Source organism: Arachis hypogaea, chromosome 6 (genome assembly GCF_003086295.3).
Source record: "Arachis hypogaea cultivar Tifrunner chromosome 6, arahy.Tifrunner.gnm2.J5K5, whole genome shotgun sequence".
In the NCBI taxonomy this organism is placed as follows: domain Eukaryota; kingdom Viridiplantae; phylum Streptophyta; class Magnoliopsida; order Fabales; family Fabaceae; genus Arachis; species Arachis hypogaea.
In genome coordinates this window covers 114,840,584-114,859,932 of record NC_092041.1, presented here as the reverse complement: position 1 = coordinate 114,859,932, position 19,349 = coordinate 114,840,584, and the positions used below count along the sequence as shown (strand labels likewise).

At 35.5% G+C, this 19,349-nt stretch overlaps 2 protein-coding genes and 1 non-coding gene across 6 annotated transcripts; 1 reads left to right on the top strand and 2 right to left on the bottom strand.

The window, feature by feature from the left end:
* The first annotated feature begins 2,852 nt into the window (after positions 1–2,852).
* Positions 2,853–2,924, top strand: TRNAH-GUG (transfer RNA histidin (anticodon GUG)). The gene has a single exon. It is a non-coding gene; the product is annotated as a tRNA-His (tRNA).
* Positions 2,925–6,043: 3,119 nt separating this feature from the next.
* On the bottom strand, positions 6,044–12,650 carry LOC112755977 (chaperone protein dnaJ 10). Of its 4 annotated transcripts, none has more exons than XM_025804340.3 (11): positions 11,013–12,650; positions 10,122–10,282; positions 9,544–9,603; positions 8,877–8,959; positions 8,617–8,776; positions 8,275–8,404; positions 7,845–8,003; positions 7,049–7,227; positions 6,876–6,956; positions 6,630–6,788; positions 6,044–6,528 (listed from the first exon to the last, which is right to left on the bottom strand). In XM_025804340.3, exons 2-11 carry the CDS (start codon positions 10,206–10,208, stop codon positions 6,418–6,420), a joined length of 1,209 nt encoding a protein of 402 aa, XP_025660125.1. In that variant the 5' UTR covers positions 10,209–10,282; positions 11,013–12,650; the 3' UTR covers positions 6,044–6,417. The 4 variants fall into 4 exon arrangements, with proteins under 4 accessions (XP_025660125.1, XP_025660126.1, XP_025660127.1 ...); XM_025804341.3 differs by having other exon boundaries at positions 10,122–10,253; positions 11,013–11,194; XM_025804342.3 differs by lacking the exon at positions 9,544–9,603 and having other exon boundaries at positions 11,013–11,194.
* On the bottom strand, positions 12,256–18,987 carry LOC112755976 (uncharacterized). Its single transcript, XM_025804339.3, has 6 exons — positions 18,382–18,987; positions 17,310–17,593; positions 17,114–17,203; positions 16,933–17,004; positions 16,606–16,725; positions 12,256–13,422 (listed from the first exon to the last, which is right to left on the bottom strand). Exons 1-6 carry the CDS (start codon positions 18,689–18,691, stop codon positions 12,382–12,384), a joined length of 1,917 nt encoding a protein of 638 aa, XP_025660124.1. The 5' UTR covers positions 18,692–18,987; the 3' UTR covers positions 12,256–12,381.
* Between the last annotated feature and the right edge of the window lie 362 nt (positions 18,988–19,349).

Genomic DNA, 19,349 nt, shown 5'->3' with positions numbered 1-19,349 from the left:
TAGATTGATTTAAAAGTCTGTTAAAGAGGTCCGTAACATAAGTAGCGCGTTTATGGAGTTTTGTTCTCTTCAAACTTGTAAAGCTTGTAAGCACAAAACACTTATATGCAGAGATTAATCCTAATTTAATATATAGTGCAGCATGTGTTAACTAGTGGCTGAATGCTTAGAGTTAAGTCCTAATTAATTAAGTCCAATAATTGATATGTATTTTAATGGTTAGTTATTTAATTAGGTTGTCCTAATACCTGCTTTAAGGGTCATGGTAGTGTGTATCATTATAATTATAAATTATTATCAACCATGCCTCAACAGGTTATGACTTTCTATTAAATAATAACCGTTGTGCAAAAAAACTGTTATATTATATTACTAACTTAATTATTCATTCATGATAACATTGAATTTAGTAAGGCTTCACTTCATTATTGCTGGATCCTATTCCTACTAGCTTCGTTTTTGTAGAGATTCCAAGTTGAAGGAAACAGAAAGATCCTATAAATAATTTAATACCTTAGTCAAATGGCACTATATGTAAATACTTGATCTGTGATTGAATTTCCATAACAAATCCTACCCCACCACAAGAGAAAGAAAAATAAAAAATAATTCAGATACAGTCATTAGCATTGACAAACACGATTTAGTTAAACAAGCCTATTAGGAAGCTAACAAAGAACCAATTAACTTCAACTAATAACCAATTATTGGATAATTGCCAAACAAGCCTATGTACAGTTTTTGAAATGTTCTTTTGAATTTTTTACTTAAATAAATGAAACACAAACCAATTTTACTTGATTCCCTAAAACAAATTTTCAAACATATTTTTTCTCTTTTTAATATTATATAAATCGTCCTAAGACGATAAGGATTATAGAATACGTTAAATATGACACCTTATAACGATTTATGCATGTATTGCCAAATTCAAAACCACCATAAATTGTGTCAGGGTGCCTATAGTTACAAATTAACTATAAATCGTGCCACCTTATTAGAATTTACGTGATTTTGGACTAAAATACAAAGGCCTGCTACGATTAATGTGCATTTAAAACCCTAACAACTTTGACGCGATTTATGTTATATTTGCTAAACCTAATAGGCCTACCATGATTCACATGCAATATGATAACCCTGAGGAACCTAGAACGATTTATGATGATAAAAATTCTATAAATAAACGAGTATGACGTAAACAAAGCACACTTGAAGTTTTGTGAGTTTAGGGAGAGATGACTGAGAGTATATTTTTGTTAGTTCATCATAGAAGGAAGATTGATGAAAATACAAGTGAAAGTATTGTGTTCTCTAGTAAAAAGCAGATAGGTGTGTTTGTAAATCCGCCAATGACTTTGATGGAATTACATAGTAGTATATTACAGAAGGCAGGAAAGTGTGGCAAAAAATATGTGAAAGGCCAGGTTATCCCTATTCATCAAAAGTTCTCACTTCTAGTAGCATAAGAAAATTTATCACCGCACTAACATCACAACCATCAAATTATCGACCACTTTATCCATGTCCCGTTAAAAAATTCGAACTCTAACATCGTTTAACCCAACCAAGAACCTATGAGATCACTAAACAGTAAAACCCACAAATCCTTATTAAAAATGTTCTAACATGCATATTCAAACTAATATTCATCAACATATCAGTGTAGTGAAAATAGCCATGACATCAACCAACTCAACTAAATTTACATTCCGATGACTAACCTCTTCGTCGATAAATCCGGCAACATGCGCAATACCGTTAAGGCGGTACATATTTCCGTGATTGGCCGCCATCCTTCCCGCAAGACGAATTCCTCCCACTCCGCTGCACAACCCAACCACCACTTTGTGCCTCACTACACCAGACAATGGTGGATCTGGCCCCGCCGCTGCCGCATCGTCGCCAGTGGACCTTCGAACCCTCCGCTCATTGTCACCTCCTCCACCAGTGTAGGCTGTCCTCCTCCCAATCCTTTTCTCCCAAAGCTGGTCGAATATGGTGGCTCCTCCCACCCAAACGTAACTCGTCGCTGTGTGTTGAGGGAAGATTGAAGCAATAACTCGTGGCAGCCATCTTAGGGTAACTCTTCAAGCATTAATCGTCTCTGGACTTTATGGGTTTTCGAAGTAAACATAAATCGTACCAAGCTACCCAGGTTACGCTTTTGAACGTGAATCGTGGTAGGCCTTTGTGCTTTAGCCCAACTTCACATGAATTATGGTAGGGAGGAATGATTTACGTGTAAACATAACCCTACAAGCCCTGTGACAATTTACACTTAATCCTCCTAGACAATACATGCATAAATCATCCTAGGGTGCCATGTTTAACATATTCTATAACCTTTATCACCCTAGGACGATTTACATAATATTAAAAAAAAAGAAAATACGTTTGGAAATTTGTTTTAAAAAAATCAAGTAAAATTAGTTTTTATTTCATTTATTTAAATAAAAAACCTTTATCTTTTTATTTCTTCTCATTTCTATTTCTTTCTTATTTTCCTTACTACAACTTTACCTCTTACTACCAATCACTTATTGCTATTATAAATCTTATATCCTAAATCATAAATTGATTTTACTTTATTTCACTTTCAAATATTTTTTTTACTAAATTTTAGATATTTTTATTATTTTTAATTTAGGATATTTCTTTTTTATATTCATTTTTATTCGAATGTTGATCGATTTTCAAATTAATGGCTGAATTAATATTGCCTTCCTAGACTTCTTCTTAGTTAAAAAGAAGGGGTAGCGATTTCCAGTTACTAGAGGATGGTTGACAAGAATTCATAATATGATTTTATGATTATAAAATTTATACGGTAGCAACGATTACAACAAAATGTGGCTGTAGTTTAGTGGTAAGAATTCCACGTTGTGGCCGTGGAGACCTGGGCTCGAATCCCAGCAGCCACATCCCAAATATTTTGTTTTTAATAAAAATAGTAAAATTCTTGATAGTGCACTTCATTATTTAATTATTTATTAACAATTTAACATGGTCAGCTTGACAAGCATGCCAGAAGTTGAAGACATAGGTATTGAATTTTAGGAAATAATAAATTAGCATATGGGAAGTTGAAGACTAATATCATAGGTTATTTAGCTACTTTGCTTATGTAAACGGAGGTGTTATTTAATCTCAAACCTGAAAGGTCAATCCTTTGAAGTGTATATACAACCATGTAAGCAAGGATCAACGAGTTATCTATTAGTTACATTTTTAAGTGGACAAAACTTTAGGATTACATGAAAGGACAAACTTGAAAGGTTACATCCTACATATGACATGTGTCACAATTATAAAAGAAATGAAATAATATAGAAAAATAAATTCACTATCTATGTCTTTTTCTTTTTTGATTTTGTATTTGCTCAACTTGATCTCATTGGATTGTTTAATTTTTACAACTTATCATTGAACCTCAAGCTTTCTATCATGTGACTCAGGTTAATCTCTCGAATATTTTTCGTAAAAGACATGGTGACAAACACATGCTAGAATCTAGAACATAGTTCAACTACATGTAATAAAGTAATAACGTTTCCCATTAATTAATGACATGAATGATAACGTCACGTGTCATTTATGATTTATATGTCATTAACTCATTATTCTAAGTGACTCAAACGGAAAGAACGCGAATTAAATTAATATCATTGAAGCAATGTTTTTCATTTTTTTATTTCATGTTCAAAACTCTTAATTTTTAAACCTATTAATTTCAATTTTATTTTTCACATTAATACTTTAAGTTTTTTATTTTAAACGTACAAATATTTTTCATAATAATCTTATATATCGTAATATATATGTTATTTGTATAAAAAAAATATAGTTGACTAAAATGAAAAATTACATAGAGAAACGAAGAAAGTAAGCTTTCCTATGATCAATTAAAAGTGTTGATTATAATGTTTGGAGAGGTGTTTCCACAGCTTGGAAGGACGTAGAGAAGAATTATGTATGACGTATAGGCAATGAAGAACAAATCAGATTTTGGGATCATAATTGGGTGCCTAAAGTTGGAGGGCTAAAAAGATTATGCCATCTAATCTTTAAAGAGTTCTAGCTGCTAGGGAGCCAATGAAATATTTGTACAAAAGAACCATCTGGAAACTGATTTTGGGGTTCACCAAGGATCAAACTCTTGATCTTTCGGATCTAGAACTCTGATACCATGTCATGAAACAATTCATCCCAAAAACTTAAAGTGATGGGAAAAGGTAACACTAATGGTTACTATCTAGGGAGTGCTAGGGGAACAATGAAAATTTTGAACAACATGAACAACCACCAATCAAATGAAAATACACTACACCTTAATTTAATGCTACTAATTAAATTTACTCTTTTAACCCTATTAATTCACATTGTTTACACATTGTTCAAAAATCTTGTTGGTTACCTATACTTTTCCTATCTCTAATACTGAATCGGACATCCCTAAACCTCCATTGTACACATTGTACAACCATTCTATTGGTTCCTATACTTCCTCATCTTTAAATTCTATTGATAGGAGTTTATCTTTAAATTGAATGATTTTCTTTCTGTTTCAGATTGCAAGGATGTTAGTAACTTAAGGAGTGGCTGTAGGACACAATGGTGAAGAGGATCGTGTGCATGTCCCTGCCATCTCCTTGGAAGAGTCCAGACAATATTACCTGGGATCTCTCATCAGATGGAAGCTTTAGCATAAAGACTTTCTATCTCTCGCTGGATGATGCTCCTGTTGAACTGGCACGAATCTTCAGGATGGTGTGGGATTGGAAAGGCCCGGAGAGAAGAAGACGACACATGAGCCCATCCTCAACATGTCCCAACCAAGTGCAACTGAGTGGAGGAAACCACTCTCCATATTCTTAGAGACTGTCCCTTTGCGACTCAAATTTGGCAAGAGTTGATGTCTCCTACTCAATATAGTGTCTTTTTCTCTATCTTAAAACTAAGGATAAGTGGTCTTGTTTATTTGGGGTTACTACTTCCTCTCTTTGGTACGTTAGGAATAACCTAATCTTTGATGGTAAAGCAACAAGCACCTCAACTGTTTGGATCTTGTTGGTGCTCATCATAAAAGGAATCCAAGGTCTGACCTCCTTATTAGTTGGAAGCCTCCTCAGGAACATTTCATCAAGTTGAACGTGGATGGGTCTTATTTTCGTAACAATAATCATGCGGTTTGTGGTGGAGTGTTTTGCTACCACCTTGGCAGATTCCTCAAAACTTTTTCATGCAATATTGGTAGTTGTTCCATTACTCATACCAAGTTGTGGGACATTATTAGAGGCCTCCAAATTGCTGCAGCAAATCACCTCTCTAACATTGTTCTTGAATTTGATTCTCAAGCGGCGATCAACCTCGTTAAAAAAGGAAGTGCCTCATCTCATCCTTGTTATCCGCTTCTTGAAGATATCAGAATTGTCGCTGATCGGAGAAAAAATTTAAGCTGGAGACACACCTCCCGGGAAGCTAATAATGTTGCTGATTTACTAGCCAAAAAAGGACAAGAACTTCCTCATGGTGTCCACATCTTTGATATTCAACAGGCTCTGTTTCTTGATGCTTGTGGTGTCCCCAGATTAAAGAGCGGTTGATTAGCTTTCTTTGCTTTAGTGTTGTTTTTGTTTCTTCCTTTTCTCTTTCTTGGGGTCTTTGACCCCCGCGGATCACCAAAAGACAAAAGTGTTGATTAGCCATATAAGGATTTGACTGAGGAGATTACACCCCCAAGTTGTACTCTTGTGGACTCCCAGCAAGAGATGGAGATAAATTCGGGGTAAAGTTGTAAACTAAATAGATTTTATCAGTCCTTTCTTTAAATGCTTTCCGTTCAAGTGTTCACAAGTTATTGTAGGTTTAAACTGTTGACCACCCACTTGGCGCCCATTATTATTATAACCTCAGAAGGCACATAAAACAGAGTACAAAATCTAATTCTCTTTTTTGTGGGTTGATTGAGAATTTTCTCACACTTGGGATTTCATACATGAAATATTCTAGTTCAGGGAACATATATAGAGTAGGGACACACTTGGAGCACGAAGCAAAATACACATATATCGTGTTGTTACAAAAACCACAAAATACCATATTCTATGCAATAAATTCTGTTTATTATCACAATCCCTAATACACAGGCATTCCTATATCTGAAAAAAATAATAATAAATTGAGAGACAAAACACAAGGAAAGGGAAAAAGAGCCCGAGGGGAAACAACCCAATAAAAATAGACACAGAAATTACAAGACACCAGGGCAACGATATCTTTTGTATGGAATTATTGACAATGCATAAACCACAGCATTAATGCGAGCCACACATGAAGGTTAAGAGCAAGAGATGTGTGGTGGTGTGTGTTGGGGGGAACATACGATACAGGTATCAACCTCCAAACCGTCAAGTATCAATCTTTGCTAGTTGTTGCCGGTCTCTGGGCTCCGGGAGGTGCAGTCGGCCTGGGGAAGTTATGATCAAATTCCATGCCTGCAAACTGTGGAGCCTCCACATATGGACTCTAGATCCATTTGGTAAAAAAAATGTCATTACAAAACTACTTTTAGTAATAACGATAAAAGAATAAAATAAAATAACAGCTGTTGGAGGTTAAAATTGCACCTGGGATACAGAGTTAGCTTGATCTGAAAAATCACGACCTGCGGAATTCAGTGATGCACTAGGAGAACCAGCATTATTGCTAGTTTCATTTCCGTTCAACTTATGTAATGCTTTATTTACAACATTTTCTTCCAAATTCCCATTGGTTGGCTTTACCCTCTACATTGACATCAACGTTATTTCACAATCAGTGGGCAAAGTTAATAACAAGTACATAGAGGGAAACACATGGAAAAGAAATATCACCTGGAAGATTTTGCCAAGAGTTTTCAACCCCTTGGCTCGGGCACGAAGTTCTTCTTTCTTGACATTGTTGTCTTGAAGAACCTATAGTTAAACACATGATCTAAATTAAAGCAGGCCTAGAATCCATATCCGGTTTATGAAATACAAGGTGACAGTGGTTGAGCAAAACCAACCATTTGACACACTCGTGAGAGTGTGGCTTCAATGTCGGCAACGTTAAGTTTCCATAAAGAATCAGTCATTAGCTGCTTGTGAGATTGCATGTATTGTTCAAGCTCTTCTTCAGTATAGTTTCCTTCTGCACTGAGTTGCTTCTTCATATCCTCTTGCAGTTGGATCAAAGCAATGGCCCCTAGAACAAACCACCCAGGAAAACCAATTTCAAAACCACCAGTTATAATAACTTTTTGTCCCTTGTGTCTGTTTAGTTATTTGAAGATAAAAGAAAAGTGAAATATTAAAAGTAGGTTGGATGATGTATGGTCCACAATCTGCAAAGGATTTGGATGCGCTATGATTTTGCAATCCCAAAATTAACTTAACCAAATCAAATAGTTTAGCCTGAATGGGCTTGGCTAGCGTATTTTGACCCCAAACAGTCTTACTCAATTTCTTTCTTCATAATGACAAAGTTTAGGTAGGGAGAAGCACCGCTACCCCCACCAGGGCAAGGGAAGACCCCCAACCTCTTTGAGGACTCCCGAGAGGGATGACAAGTCAGATTGTCCCTCCAAAAAGGTCCTCACAGTGCTCCACCCTTAACCAACTGTGCTACCTCTTGTTGGAGTCATATACCTTCATCTTTTAACTTCTATAAAATTATTTAGTAGGGAATACAAATGAGAATAGTTTAATGTGTAGTGCAATTGTGCAAATAACACGTTTAGATTAAAGTTAATATGTGAGCTGGAATTAAGAATCCATAGCATAGCAAGGAAGAGCTGAAAAAGAGGTACAAAATATGATCACCTGTTGCTGCTGTAACTTGGGATTTGATAAAATGCCCTTTGTTTCTAAACCATTCAGCAACAAACGGCACACCCAAGTAAATTGCTTTCTTTCCAAGTTCCTTTGCTGCCTGCCTTGCGTATATGTAGCCAATTGTATTTAGCATATCAACACCATAAGCTGTAGAAAGACAACTAATTTATTAAGCAAAAGCAGTCCCTGAGTTAATGTTGTATTATACACACTTCAAATACTTGAGATTAGCATCAGGCTAAGGTTTTACAAGTCAACATCTTAAGCATAACATGATTTTAGGAACAAAACAAGTATACATTTCAACGAATTTTGTTACAATAAAATGTTATTTGTGATAAATTGCGTTGAGCAGATAGATTTGCATCACTTTCACCTATTGAAATTAGTCTTTCAGCTGAGGCATAGTAGACAGTACCTGCTTTGGACAATCGGGCTACTTCTGCTTCTGCATGATTAACAAAGTCCTCTTTGTTTCCTTGAACATATTGGTTGAGTCTACCTTTCAGTATCTCTGCAAGCTTTTCTTCTCTCTCCTTCTGAACAACCTGAATGAAGAATAAAATGTTATGGAGGGAATGCTTCATTCACTTGAGGCAATTAAGTAATAACACACTTTGGAGGGTGTCTGACCATTCTGAAAATATGGATTTAGTTACCAAGTGCATACATTAAACCACTTAATATATTAAGTGAAGTATGGCAAAGAGAAAGCAAAATAAGCTTGGAGCCATGATTGAGAAAGTTTGTGAAGCTGTACCCTCATTTTCTCTTGTAAAATTTTCGGATCAAATTGTTCCCCTTCAGTAAACATATCCATTGAGGCCATTGATGCCAACGCCAACTGGCCTATATACTCCTCAAAAAGTTCACTACCGAAAAGCATGGCAAAGATTGCTGCAGGGTCAATAATTGATTCGCTGAAAAGAACAGAAAAAAATTAAAAATTTAGGTATAATCCTCACCATTGATGTTAGAATATTACTTAATATATTGTAAGGTTTAAAAAAGGAAACTAACGTTGAGATTCCCGATTTCCCATGAGCATCATAAGCTTGCCTTTGAGCTGGATCACTCAAAACTTGGTAAGCTTCACCCAAAACCTAATACCAAAGCAAAATTCCAAAATTAGAGTGGTAAAATGATTTGAACAACGGTAAAATCCAAGCTATGCATAATGAATAATGAATACAATGGCTCAAGATAATACCAATTTTATTAAAGGCATACTCCCAACATGCAGCTCAGCCATTAAAGATAACAAAAGCATAAAAGGTCAATAAAATAAAATAAAGAACATTTGATGAATGTGTATGAAGATACAAAACAAGGTAAATGTAAGTGAGGCTGAAATAGTTCAATTTATTGGTAGACTTGTTAACAATGGCAGGTATACAACGGTTAACAATATTTTATTATTTAAGGTTCTTCACCGACCATGCTCAACTTGACAAGTAGAAAAGGATATTATTGAGGAAAAGATATATTGTAGCCTTTACAACTCAAAATTGGCTTAAAAATAATGGGAGATGATGCCTTAATACAACTAAGACATGTAGAATGGCTCTACCAACTACATGAAAGGATAGTGAAATTTCTTATTGCAATCCTCTTACACAACTCAAATGAAGTTTTACAATAAAGTGCCTTCAAAATAGCAGGTCTAATTAAAATATAACACCCTCACCTGAAAATTTTGTGCAGCAAGTGGGTCATTGGGGTTTTTATCTGGATGCACCTGTCGTGCCTTCAATTATGAAGATGAAAAATAATTGGTTATACTTTACAAATTGGAAATAGGCCAAAGAACCACTGATCTTCAGATTCAATATCCAATATACAATATGATACAACAACAACAACAACAAAGCCTTGTCCCACTAAGTGGGGTCGGCTACCAATATACAATATGATATTTGTAGAAATTGATAAGACTCAGCATCTCTCTTCTGGATTTCCAAAATTATTCATTTTAGTAGAAGCATTTCATGTCTATTGTATATTAGGCTTATTGCAGGGAAAAAGTACACAATTTACTTAGGCAATCAAACCTACGCGCATCCACTGCTTTCAGTTCACTAAATGGAAAAAATTCAAATTGATACATCTAAATTATGAGTATTTGAACAGATTGTAAATGAAATTAATTATTCAAATCATATAATATTAATTCTTCTGGGGAAATAATTAATCGATGTATTACATATGGCAATAAAAGTAGAAAACAGATGACGCCCACAAGCAAAAGATAGATAAATTAGATACCTTCATATAATAAGCTTTCTTGATCTCGGCTTCCGTTGCTGTGGGACTGACACCCAGCACGTCATAATATTCCGTCTCCTTAACCATCTCAATGTCCACGAGCAGTAGATCAGTAGTCGGATGAAAGAGTGCCTATAATTATCAGATTTTAAGTAACCAATCTGCAAGGGTGAGAATATTTGGGACAATAAGTATTCCAAATTGCCTATACTAGCACAACATAAGCATTCCAGGTTCGTTTACAAATCCTGTAATACTTTTAGATACATTCATTCTCATACATAATATTTGTTAACTACTCATTGAAAGAAGAAAACTTAGTTGTGAAATATGTAGCTGCTTGAAATTTGAAGGAATCACAAAAGGAGGTTCCTCCAATCGTGAATCAATAGCTGATTTTCATATAGGCACCATGCAAAAGGTTGCTTGTTTAGTAATAATGCAACAAACACCCGTGTCTGACTGAAATGCCAAATAAAATTCACCGAATCACAATATTACACGGTTTAGGGTTTTTACTAACCAATCATTTCTAAAATCACCGATTAAGAAACAGATCTATATTGGTAAAACCTAATTGACTTTTCAGCAAAACCCTAATGATAATGATAATAACAGTAATAAGAAAGAATATAATCAGAAATTGTGTCTTGAAACAATAGGATTGTGATTCCAAGGATCTTCATCTGATAATTTCGATCTTGGCTCTAAGCGGCAGTCAAGTGGCTACTGAATAAGCCCCTGCTGTTGACTCTATTATAGAGCCTTTGACCATTATTATCATTATCGATAATCATAAAGATTAATTTGGTAGTAAGCTCCATAACCAGGAAAACAATATTAGAATCAATAAATGAGGCAAAAAGACGGAAACATAAACAGCGATCTCACCAGGAATTAGCGGAAGTGAAAAGAAAGGATCGAAATCGGAAAGGGGGCTCAAAGGATTTGATTTCTGCCATGAGGCAGCTGCTGGCTTGGTTAAATGAGACCAGAACACATGGCAAAGGGCGAAAAGATGGACCAGTTTTATACTCGTGTATGTGTCTTGGAAACCCTAATGCTACTTGTCTGTTTAAGCAGATTCTGAAAGCCCAATTAAATATCCAACTTTGGGCCGAACATCTTGATAAAATAAAAAAAAAGGATAAGTTAACCGAAAAAAAAAATAAAGGATAAAAATACTTTCAAAATATTTTAAAAAGCTATTATTTTGTTTGATGTTGTTTAGTTTTGCGTTTCAATATAAAGAAATATTTTAAAATGCTACTAAAATTAAAAGATAATGATAAAAATATTTTTTAAATGCTTTAAATTTGTTAACGATAAAAATACCTTCAACATATTCTAAAACACGACTAAAATTAAGCGGTATCATTTTTTATAACCGGTGTGCATTTAACTCAAAATTTTGTGAGAATAATAAAATAACTATTTAAAAAACCAATTTAAAATTTGATTTTTAAATTTTTGTGTTTTTTAAAAAAATCATTTTTGGCCGTGAAAAGATAGCAATAAAAGCATCTAAGTTATTTTATTTTAATTTTAGTCACAAAAATACTTACTTTTAAAAAAAAGTAAAAAAGTTTTTAAAAAAGAGAAAATTATTTTTTTAACTTTTTCAAAAACACTTTAAATAATTTTTTAAGAAGTCACATTAATTTTAAAAATTATAAATATTAATACTGTATTTTTTTATCATGTAAAAGTTAAAATAACTTCTAAACCTTCACAACCGCAACCAGGACCTGAGTTATGCTTTACCTATTACCATCATTCAATATTTTCTATACTAAAATAAATGTAAAAAAATGGACTATGTAATATTATTAATTTATGCAAAAATATTTAGTACCTATTATTATAATAATCTAATTAGCACTATTATTTCTTTTACGATTTTAATATTAAAATACTTTCACAAGCATTCAAACGGATGTGTTTTCTTGTCACCAAGAAAAAAGGGGACGTGTTTTCTACTTTTCTATCTAGCGGTGCAGACTGCAGAGGCAGCTTGACTTATGTCTTCAAAGTCAGAGAACCCTTCTACAGTTCAGATTTTATGCCTCATAGCAGTGCTATCTTTTGCATGTAAAGAACATGCAAGCTCCGGAATTACGTAACCTCAATAATCTCAAAAGATAACAGGCGGCCATGCTATTGTCAACTCAACAATGCCTATGTCAATATCACTAAAACAAGATAAACTACTAGTACTAGTCCTCAATCCATAAGTACCAAAGTTATCAAAACTACAATATCAACTCTCAGGTGAAGTTTTAGGAACACTTCCCTGTTGAGCAGCCTGCGCAGGTGCTCCTGCATTACCATCACCAGAATATGCCAGAGGCTGAGGGTAACCAGAAGCGTAACTGTTGCTGTATGATGTCGGAGGCTGACCATATCCAGGTTGACCACCTGGAGCACCATATGGGGGACCATACCCTGGTTGTCCTGCACTGCCATAACCAGTTGGTGGAGCCCTTTGAGACCCTGGTTCCTGTTGATCGTAAGGTAGTGGCTGGGCAGGTGGTGTACCACCCGGCTTTTGCGACTGTGGTGGGGGACCATAGCCACCTCCATAACCAGATTGGGGAGGTGGATTTCCATACCCTGCTTGGGAAGTCGGGGGCACCCCATAGCCAGGCTGAGCAGAACCTTGTGGAGGATAGTTGGCAGCATTTGGACTTGGCTGTTGGCCAGAACCATAACCTTGCTGAGACGTTGAAGAGGGTTGCGCAGGTGGAACTTGGGTTGAATCACCATGTGATCCATAATTAGGAGCGTGGCCCTCTTGTGCTGTGTTGCTTCCACTGCCATAGCTAGGGGCTGAGCCATAACCTTGCTGTTGATCATATGATGGTTGCTGCCCATACCCTGATTGCGGTGGTGCATGATACCCACCATAGCCATCTTGAGAATAGCCATGCCCAGGTTGGCTATAACCAGAGGAAGGTGGTTGACTATAATTGTAACCACTCCCATCAGCAGGAGGTGCACCGCCAGGATTTTGCTGCTGTTGACCATAGTAATCATACCCAGCACCATGAGTAGACTGCTGGGCTGGTGGTGCAGAGGACTGGTCCCAATTGGTGGAGTATCCACCAGATGAAGCAGGTGGATAGCCTGCATATGGTTGCTGGTTATACTGGCCTGTTGGACCAGAGTAGCCACCGGGCTGCACGTAACCATAACCAGCTTGCTGCATGGGAGCACCGGGAGGACCCCAGCTAGATGGTGGCCGGGATTGGTAACCTTGCTGAGCATAACCACCAGACATTGCTGGATTTCTAAGACGATTCTGCAGAAGGACAAATTGCAAACACAAATAAAACGAGGAAACTCAACCAAGATATGGCAGTACAGACAGCAAAAGATGCACAAACAAAAAGACAAAGTAAAACATGCATCACTAAAAATAAAAATATAAATAACACGATTATAAGCCATAACTTAACAAGTTAGATTAAAGATTCCTTACAGGATCAGAGAGGGATATGAAGGCCTACATACCGTACCGGTTTGTGGTAACTGAGTTACTCCAGCAGAAGAACACCCTCTCCCTATTCGAAATGAATGGGTACAAAAAAAAAACAAAAAAACAAAAAACACAAACCAACGAAGCAGACAAGCATACTATCTCTATTGTCTCAAAAGGCAATCCACTGTAAGTATCTCAATATATATAAAGTACTTTTGAGATAATTACACTATAATTCTATAAACTATTCACAATAATTCAACCAGCTAGGCTTTGATATAATAGCTATTAACTACATAAGAGAAGTTGGAGCAAATACAAATCCAAAACATACAGCTTGTCAAGATGACATCTCTTTGCTGCACAAAAAAAAAAAAAAAACCCTCAACCTTCCCTCCCCTCAGTAAAGACGTTAAGCTCAATTGGAACATTAAATAAACACACAAGTAAACCAACTAGGATTCAAATGGAGAAGGAAGCGGAGAAGGGAAATTATGACAACAGCCATAAACTTACCAAACTCGGTCCTAAAATATCAACAGTGTTACAGAGACTATAGCTGACAAATTATGAGAATAGGCATAGGCAACAAAAATAGAAAGTAAAAGAGCCTTCACAATAGAGAGGGAGACAAGCCACAATGTACAACATGGAAACATTGATGGAAAAGAAATGTAAAATACGTGAATAAGAAACCACTGATAAAGATTTAAAATAATAATAACAATAAGTATAATAATAACATCAAAAAATGTGTCAGGAATCCTGTAAGAATGACAACTGGACAGAAATATGAAAATAAGGAGTCAAACGTCAAGAGCCTCAAAGGATAAAGTTCAGTTTCATCCTCCAGATGAAACACCTTTTTAACTAGAGGATGATTACTAGAGCAATAAATAATGAACTCAAGCACAAATCACAATGTTTAAACAAGGCAACCATGTGTTTGTTAGAGATATAACCATTAATGTTGCATTCTCCTATCAGCTTAAACTTTTGGGATGAATAATTTCATAACATGGTATCAGAGCTCTATGTACGAAAAGTCCAGAGTTTGATCTTTCGTGAACCCCAAAAGTGAAAAAATAGCATAAGGCAAATAAAAGAAAAAAGAATGCCTATGCAGAAATCAAGCAAACCCAAAAGAGGCTCTTGCTTGAGGGGAAGTGTTAGAGATATAACTATTAACGTTGCATTCTCCTATCAGCTTAAGCTTTCGGGATGAGTAGTTTCATGACAGTGTTAACGAAATACCAAGGGAAATTACAACATATGAGACCTCAATAAGTTAATAGTAACTATAAGATTGAAAAGTGGAAGCAATAATAATTCGGGAGAGGAAAATAAAATGGCAAGAGCTTCAAAAAGGATAAGCTTCAAGTTATTCTGCTAAATTAGGTCCAGCATGGTATATAAAATAGTTGTTTCAGGTATATAATTTTTTTGAGCAATGGACTAAAAATGCACAAATGATATGACCTAAGATGATGTTAATACTCTATGAAAATATATATCCAGTCAAAATATGACGAAGCCAAAACATCAATAAGAGATTATTGCCCTTTAGTATATACCAAACCTGAGATTGACAGCCATACATTGGCATGCTGAGGGAAAACCAACAAAGAGAGTCCATGTTGGTATTACTAATGGTCCACACCAAAACAAACTAAACCCTACAATAGTCCCAATAACAAGCTCAGTATGGACAAAACAATCACATAACAGCATAGCCTTGATGCTCCAAAGAGCTAAGCTAAAGCAGAGGACAAAGTGCATAACTTAATCACAAATAGGAACAACAGTCCTTAAAGAGCTTGGTGTATTATGCAAAAGAAAATTGACCAATCTAATTACAAATTAAACATGTTCACCATCCCCTTGAACCAATTTTCTGAAATCTGAATAAATTAATGAAGGTATATTTATGTATAAAATATACAAGATAAACACACCAACACAAGATAATTTGAATGAAGAACAAGAAAACGTTGGAAGTTCTGGGAATTCCCATAAACTTTTATATACCAAAGATAATTAATCTGTACATGTAACTATCATATCCATGCCCGTATTTGAGCCAGATAAGCACAGGTTTTAAAAGAAAGGATGAAGAATCCAATAGGTCATAATAATAACTTCTACTGTAAATTTATTTTTTAAGGTGAAAACTCACATGCAGTTGCCTTCATGTGAAGTTGATATTTAAATATAAAAAGTAAGGATAACTTCTACAGTAGCCTTTCACCCAATAAGATTTAACTTGTAAAGACCAGGCAGATAAACTGTCAAAATTTGCAATACAACATCTTGACTTCTGACCATTATCATTGTTTGCGCAGAGCTTCATGCCGCTTTGATTATCCATGAAAAGTATCATTCTTTGTGCACCATCTGCTTTTAACTTTTTGTACAGGTATATTTAAAAATAAAACAGCAAATAAAAGAATATGAAGTTCTTTTGCATCTGCTAACAACAGAATCCCGATAAAGATAGCACTTACTAGAGACAAAATGATCTTAACCCGTTAGCCGTGAAATCACAAGCTCAAATCCAGTCCAGCTAACCCATTTTAAGTAGTCCAACATGCCAAACTTTTACACAGTTTTACAACAATTACATACTTCACAAAATTCAAAAATTATGAGTTTTGCCCCTACAATAGATGAAGAGAAGCAATAACCAGAAGCAAAATAGAGATAAATGTGAAGTAGCATGATGACAATTCTCAGCATGTCCGGTTTTAAGTTTCAAGATCCCATAAAGTAATATGGACTAATCTGGAAATCACAGGTGCAAGTATTCATCTAGCAATCAGCAGGCAGTGACAAAACAAATATTAAATTACCTAGTCAACCCATAAACTCAACCATACTACAGAATTATTAACATATATATACAGAAAATAGAAGGGGCACAAATAAACTAGACTTGGGAAGTGGCAAGCAAAACATGACAACAAAAGCCCAATCCAATAAAAGGGATATGTGCACTAAACATACCTCACCACTGATGACTTGATTAACCAATTGTTTTGCAGACTCAATTTGTTCAGGTGTCCCTTCAACTTTTAATGTTCTTTCTGTGGATGTGTCACCGGGGGGAAGATGAAGAGGAATCACCTGAAAAATACATAAAATGCCAATATCACTAATAACAGGTTGAAAGTCCACATCTCAAAAGTATGAGATTATCATAGTCAAATTTTAATACTAGCAGTGATCAGAAACTACGGTCAAAGATATAAGGACAAATATAAAGGAAAAAGAAAAAGGGTTTGGAATATAATAGCAAAAGAAGACAAATATTTGAAAATTGAAAGGGCAGACCTGAATTCTTGCACCAGTTGAAGCTTGCATATTCTTGATTGTTTCCCCACCTTTACCGATTATAAGGCCAACCTGGAAACGCATGACCAACCATCCACCAGATAAAGTTCAGTGAAGGTGAGAAAGAAAGAAAGAAAGAACCGGAGTTGAATAAAACCAAATAATTTAAACCTTCACATACCTTGTTATTTGGGATCTTCATCACAAATTCATCAGAACCAGCTTGTCCAGCTACTCGTCTAGCAACAATGCCAGAACCTCCGGATTCAGCCTATTAAAAACACAATAACTTACAGCATTAAACAAAACATTTCATATAATTACAACCTTTTTTTCGGATGCATCACAAATTCATAGAGTTCTGAGAACGTCGGTACCTCAGCAAGAACTTCATTGATGAGCTTCTCAGCAGTAGCAATGGCTTCAGAAGTGCCCGTAAGCTCAACTGTCCTAGTGGGCAAATTGGGGTCGGCATCCATGTCACGGGTAACCTGAATTTTTGCCCCAGATTGGAGCTGAAGGTACTTGATGGTCTCACCACCCTTGCCAATAATAACACCCACCCTTCCATTGGGGATATCAATCTTCTTGCTCGCACCCTGGTACCCATAAGAAACCGCAGAAGGAGAAATGGTAGGGACCGAGTACTGAGCCTTCACATCTGCAACACCAAACATTCACTAAAAGATTAAGATTTATTAAGTTCAATAATATTTAAATTTAAATAAATTAACACACTGAAGATGAGAATTAGTGATTTCTGGAGTAGCTTATTTTCAGTTCAAACCAATTTATAATCAAAATATTCTTGATCAAACTTTCAAAAGCAAAATCAATTATTCTATAAATAAATAAATTCAAGAAAAATTAAAAAGACCTGATCTGAGAAGTAATGTGTGTCCTGATTATCTTGAGTAATGTCAAATCAAACCTTGTAGGGAAACCCTTACTAAGCCACGGAATCAAAACCAAATAGCTTAAAACCAAAATTTATCCAACAATTTAGCGGAACCCCTCTTTACTGATGGAACGAAACTTCATACAGCTTATAATCAAAACTTTCTCATCAAATGTAACCAAACTCCAAACAACATTAACTCAAAATTTCAAATGATATCCAAAAACATATCAAAACGCTCGATTACAATTAGATCAAAACTTGAGCAGCTAGTAATAGAAGTTTATGTGACAAAAAAACAACATCTAGCACATAGCCAAACTTTTTTGCTAAAAAAAATGGTTGAAGAGCTAAGGATTTAAAAAATTTTTACCAAGATTGAGACCTTCCGTAATAAAACCCTGAATTCTGTGAATCAGCTTATAATCGAAACTTTCTAGCCAAATCGAAACATGTACAGTGAAAACCTTACCTACCGATGAAATAAATGCAGAAACGTAATCACAATAATAATAATAATAACCGAAGACGAGAAGTAAAACCCTACTCACCACCCATGGAATCGAAACCCGAAGGAGGAGCTGTGCCGTTATCGACCTTGGGACGCTTGACGTCGAGACCCGTGGCTGCGGGGGGTGGGGCGCCGCTAAGGAGGCGGGCGGCGACCTCCTGTGCACGCTGCTTGGCGAGCTCGATGCCAGAGGGGGCCGGCGGAGGGACGCTGTTGTATGACGGTGGAGGGGGGGCGTCAGGGGAGGAAAAACCGCTTTGGCGGGCGGAGGGCGGTGGTTGTTGGTCGTCGTACTTGCGCTTCAACGAGGGAGGAGTGGTGGAAGTTTCATATTGCGATTCTTCCGCCATTGGAGAGAAGAAGAAGAAGAAGAAGAAGAAACCCTATAGACTCGAAAAATATGGAAGGTTGGTTCTCACTTCTTTGTTCACTACTACTACTACTACTAGATTTTTATTTTTAAGCTGGAGCTGCTTCTTGTGTGACGTCACTGATCCAATTGATTCAAACCCTAATCCTACTGTCCATTACCAGCCTTAAGAATATACACAAGAATTTAAGAAATGCATATGATGAAGATAATGATAATAGTAATTAAGGATGAGAGTGGTGGATAAAATTTAGAATTAAGAGAGTAATAATGTATAATAAAATCAGAAGTTAGAGTTATATTATGTTAGAAGTTCAGTTAAAGAATATTATTTAATTTTTTATAATTTAAATAATTTTATCTGTAAAAATTAATTTTTTATTGATATAAAGTCAATTTCAATTTTTTATGTTGAGTTTTATCAGCACTCGGATTTTTGAGGTTAAAAATAATTAGTTATTCTATAAAAAAATATAAGAATATATTATCTAAAATCATAATTGTCAAAATCGAATAGGTGATTGAATCGATTAGGTTACTAATTTACTGATTCAACTAATAAGTTACTAGTTAAATCAATTGACTTAGTTTCATGTAAATAAAAAATATAAAATAGTAAAAAAATTTAAAATACATAT